General features: G+C 43.0%; 1 protein-coding gene across 1 annotated transcript; it reads right to left on the bottom strand.

Moving 5' to 3' along the window:
- LOC104747187 (glycine-rich cell wall structural protein-like) lies at nucleotides 3503–4578 on the bottom strand. The gene is made up of 2 exons (XM_010468770.1): nucleotides 4472–4578; nucleotides 3503–4067 (listed from the first exon to the last, which is right to left on the bottom strand). Exon 2 carries the CDS (start codon nucleotides 4063–4065, stop codon nucleotides 3751–3753), a length of 315 nt encoding a protein of 104 aa, XP_010467072.1. The 5' UTR covers nucleotides 4066–4067; nucleotides 4472–4578; the 3' UTR covers nucleotides 3503–3750.

The following is a 4885-nucleotide window of genomic DNA, read 5'->3' as shown; positions in this document are numbered from 1 at the left end:
AAGAGGGTAGCTTTGGCTCAGGAGCAGGAGATGGAGTCTCTGGTAGGAGAGATCAGTGCTTTGAGGTTGTGTGCTGTTTCTCAGGAACCGTTAGATTTGGAGGAAGTATAGGGCAGATCTTCTGAGTAGGGTGCGGTTGGCTCAGGAGAAGGATTTGAGGCTGGTAAATCCCTCAAAGGATGTGGATTCATAGTATCAGGTCCTAGATAATGATACTATCTTGGTGCACAGTCGGATTTGTATGCCCAAGGATGAGGAGTTGAGGCAGAAGATCATGAGAGAGGCTCATGCGAGCAAGTTTTCTATTCATCCAGGAGCGATTAAGATGTACTGTGATCTCAAGAGGTACTATCGCTGGGTCGGGATGAAGAACGATGTAGCTAGTTGAGTCGCGAGGTGCGATGTGTATCAGCTGGTGAAGGCTGAGCATCAGGTTCCAGTCGGGCTATCCATTCCTGAGTGGAATTGGGATATGATCACAATAGATTTTGTGGTAGGATTGTCAGTGTCTCGGTCTTTTGATGCTATTTGGGTCATTGTGGACCGGTTGACTAAGTCAGCACATTTTCTGGCCATTAAGAAGACTGATGGAGCAGCAGTCTTGGGTAAGAAGTATGTGAGAGAGATAGTCAGATTGCATGGGGTGCCAGCGAGCATTGTGTCTGACAGGGATTCTAAGTTCACTTCAGTATTCTGCAAGACATTTCAGGCAGAGATGGGCACTAAGGTGCATATGAGTACAGCGTATCATCCCCAGATAGATATACAGTCAGAGAGGACGATCCAGACGTTGGAGAATTTGCTGAGGATGTGTGTGTTGGATTGGGGTGGCCATTGGGCACATCACCTGAACCTGGTAGAGTTTGCTTACAACAATAGTTATCAGGCAAGCATTAAGATGGCTCCTTATGAGGCTTTGTATGGGAGGCCATGTTGTGCACCATTATGCTGGACTCAGATGGGGGAGAGGAGCATGTTTGGGGCAAATTTTGTTCAGGAGACCTCAGAGAAGATTCGGGTGCTCAAGCTGAACATGAAGGAAGCTCAGGATCGGCAGAAGAGTTATGCTGATAAGAGGAGGAGATATCTTGAGTTTCAGGTAGGAGACAGAGTGTACCTCAAGATAGCCATGTTGCGGGGTCCAAACAGGTCATTGACAGAGACTAAGTTGAGTCTGAGGTTTATGGGTCCATTCTGAGTGATTGAGCGGGTGGGACAAATAGCATATAGGCTGGAGTTTCCTGAGGTTATTTGTGCGTTCCACAAGGTTTTCTATATTTCTATGTTGTGGAAGTGTCTCCGTGAGGATGATCAACTGTTGGCTAAGATTCCTAAAGATCTTTAGCCTAACATGACATTGGAGGCGAGACCAGTTAGGGTTCTCGGGAGGAGGATCAAGGAACTTCGGAAGAAGAAGATTCCTTTGATGAGAGTCCTTTGGGATTGTGATGGTGTTGAGGAGCAGACTTGGGAGCCTGAGGCAAGGGTGAAGGCAAGGTTTAAGAAGTGGTATGAGAAGCAAGCCGTGACTTGAGCTTGTCTAGCCTGGTCCCATTGTAATCCGTGGCTAGAGCCGGAATAGAGTATTCCAGCCTATCTCTCTTGTTTACTTGGTCGCTTAGGGGTGGTTGGTTGTGCGACTAAATAACAAGATGAGGTGGTGCTCAGGGTACAAAGTTTCCGTGAGGCGGGGTTTTGAGGGAAAGTTTCCTGAAATAGAAGTTTCTAAAAGTGGAAAGCTTCCAAAAATGGAAAGTTGTATTAGAATTAGAATTTGTCCATTTTTAGTGGTTGTGAGCCTTGGAGGGGCTTGTGTGGCCTTAGTGGCGGACTTTTGAGTCATTGTGCCCGTGTGTGGCCGTCTTTTGCGACATTGTGTGGCCTTTGTGGCGGACTGTTTAGCCAATTGTGTGGCCTTTGTGACGGGTTGTTTAGCCAATTGTGTGGCCTTGGTGGCAGACTGTTTAGCCAGTTGTGTGGCCTTTATGGCGGGCTGTTTAGCCAATGTGCATGTTTAGGTGGTCCTTCAGGATGTGATCTTCGTGACGGTCCTTCGGGACAAGTGGTCTTCGTGACGGTCCATCGGGACAAGTGGTCTTCGTGATGGTCTTTCGGGACAAGTGGTCTTTGTGACGGTCCTGTTAAGGACATTTGTTATGCTTTTGTGGCGGTCCTGTTTAGGACATTTGTTTTGGCCTTGGTGGCAGTCCTGTTTAGAACATTTGTTTGGCCTTGGTGGCGGTCCTGTTTAGGACATTTGTTTGGCCTTTGTGGCGGCCCTTGTGGCATGTATATGATCCTTTTGTGGTCATGAGGTATTCCAGTGAAGGGATATGTGGTTGGTAGGACATTGTGTTGTTTTACGCGAGCCACGGTAAAGAAACCTGGTTAGGGATAGGACCCAGATGTGTTCAGAATTGTTTGTTCGCGACTCTTGGGGAACTGTAGTTATCCTAGTACTGCCATAACCTGGTTAGGGATAGGAGCTTCCTGGAAGTGTTTTCTTGCTTGTTTGAGGTTCAGAATCGTCTTAGCAAAGGTAAGTGCATGACCATGGTTTATCTAAGCTGGAGATCTCTCTGATTTGCTTGTCATGTGTTGTTAGGCTTGTTATTTGGGAAGTTAGGAAGCTTTCTTGCGGGTTGGGATCGAGTTTTGTAGTTGTAGGAACGAAGATCCGGCGAGAAGCTTCGAGAAAAACGATGCTCGGCATGTGCATCGGTTGACGCACTTTGTGCGTCGATCAATGCAAGTGCAAGGATGGCGCGTAAAACCTAGGGTTTTCATGCTATGTCGAGCATGCATCGGTCGATGCAATGGGAGTATCGGTCGACGCAAGTGAACCTTTCATCGGTCGATGCATATCATGCATCGGTCGACGCAATCCCAACTGGTGTCGGTTGATGCATGTTTGGTGTCGGTCGATGCAGAGTCCTGGTTTGTTATTGTTGATTGATGGTTAGAGATGTCTCTATTGCTTGTGTGTATGTATAGCACAGTAGGTGAGAGGATTGACTTACTGAGTATTTATAAAATACTCAGGCATTGCAATTTGTGTTTGTGGTGCAAGTAAAGGCAAAGTGTGATCGTGGAATCAAGGCATTGAAGAGGAGGATGTTCTAGGGACTCGACTGGTTGTTGTCTGGCATTGCTAACTTGTTAGAGTTAGATTATTAGAAACATTGTTAGGTTGCTGGTTCTATAATTCATGTTGGTTGAATTTTGGATATTGTTTATGTTATAACTATTGGATTATCATTGGATATTTATTAGATATTAGTATTGGATATTTTCTGATTGTGATTGTGGTTAGATGGCTAGTGGATATGAGACCACTAGTTGTAGTTTACTTATTATTATTATTATTATTATTATTATTATTTATTTAAAAAAAAAATGGTCGGGTCCATTTTTTTGTTCTCCAACACTAAGACTAATAACTCCATTCGCCACTCTTAACGGAATAATAACTCCATGACAGAAGAAAACCGAAAGAGAGTAATTTGACCTAGAAACGAATTTTTTTTTTTGTGTGTGAAAGGACACACCATGGTTTTTTTTTTTTCCCCTCAAACTCACCATGGTTTATAAATGAAACTAATTAATATTATGAAACATTATTCCAAAATTTCTGAAGGGACTGCATTACAAACTCACCATGGTTTATTTATAGTCATACACACATATAAGTGTATATATCAGTGGAACCATGCATGCATGGTGATGAAAATATTATAGTGTTATAGAGTTTTAAACACCGGGCTTAGTCTGAACAGGTTCGTTAAGCCCGTGGCCTCCTCCTCCGTGGTGTCCTCCACCTCCGTGGCCTCCTCCTCCGCTGTATCCTCCTCCTCCGTGACCTCCTCCTCCGTTGTATCCTCCTCCGTGTCCACCATGTCCTCCGTTGTATCCGTCAAGTCCGTGGCCTCCTCCTCCATGTCCGTGGCCTCCTCCTCCTCCGTAATGTCCTCCGCCTCCTCCTCCTCCGTAGTGTCCTCCGCCTCCTCCTCCGTGACCGCCATAACCTTCAGGTTGAACTGTTTCTTCACTCTCCGGCTTCACCATGTCTGCCCAAAATAACATTATTTCAAAGATATTGTTAAACACGTGCACATGTGCATTCCTCTTACTGATTTCAATGTTGTATTTTTGCTTTAAAGACATAGATATAATTAAATCCATAATTTCGGGTCTCTAGTTTTATAAATTAGTATTTGCAACATTGAATATACAGTTTCTAAACATCAATTTCACAGTAATTCTAAATGGTACGTACATGACTCCATTCATGTCACTTAAGTGAAGTCAGTCTTGCATTTAGTAGTCCACAAAATGTAACGGACAAAATCACAAAATAATTGGATAAATTTAACAAATGATAGTACGTTAGTTCAAGTTTGATCAGCCTCACGAACATATATTGATTCTTTTTCTAAAAGTAGACCGAAATGTATAAAATATCTTTACGTACCCGACTGCCGAGAAGAACTGCGAAGAGACCCAACAGAATCAATGCCTTGGAAGCCATTTTTTCAACTTCTTATTATATAACTCTTAGTATGCTAAAACAAGTGATGAATAAAATGTTACGATGCATGCCCTCTATTTATAGAAAGTGAGGAGGGCAGCAAACGAGAAAAGTAAAAAAACTACAACGCAGTCGGATAAAAAGAAGGCAATAGTTTTATCCAAAAAGTAGAAGTTAAAGAAAGTTATCACAATATAAACAAAGTAGTAATTATTAGGAGATAAGTATCAAAGTATCTATACGTGTTACGTCGGGCCCTTTATGGTTCTTTGTTGGATTCATTGTAATTGTAACTATATTTGAATCAATGTAAATGACAACTCCACTAGTTTTAAAAATATTTTTCTAAGCACATAA

This window comes from Camelina sativa, chromosome 15, assembly GCF_000633955.1.
Source record: "Camelina sativa cultivar DH55 chromosome 15, Cs, whole genome shotgun sequence".
In the NCBI taxonomy this organism is placed as follows: domain Eukaryota; kingdom Viridiplantae; phylum Streptophyta; class Magnoliopsida; order Brassicales; family Brassicaceae; genus Camelina; species Camelina sativa.
This window is presented reverse-complemented; position numbering and strand designations above follow the sequence as displayed.

Bases quoted from the DNA above. Each gene is read 5' to 3' on its own strand.
- LOC104747187 (XM_010468770.1), bottom strand. From the start codon at position 4,065: ATGGTGAAGCCGGAGAGTGAAGAAACAGTTCAACCTGAAGGTTATGGC.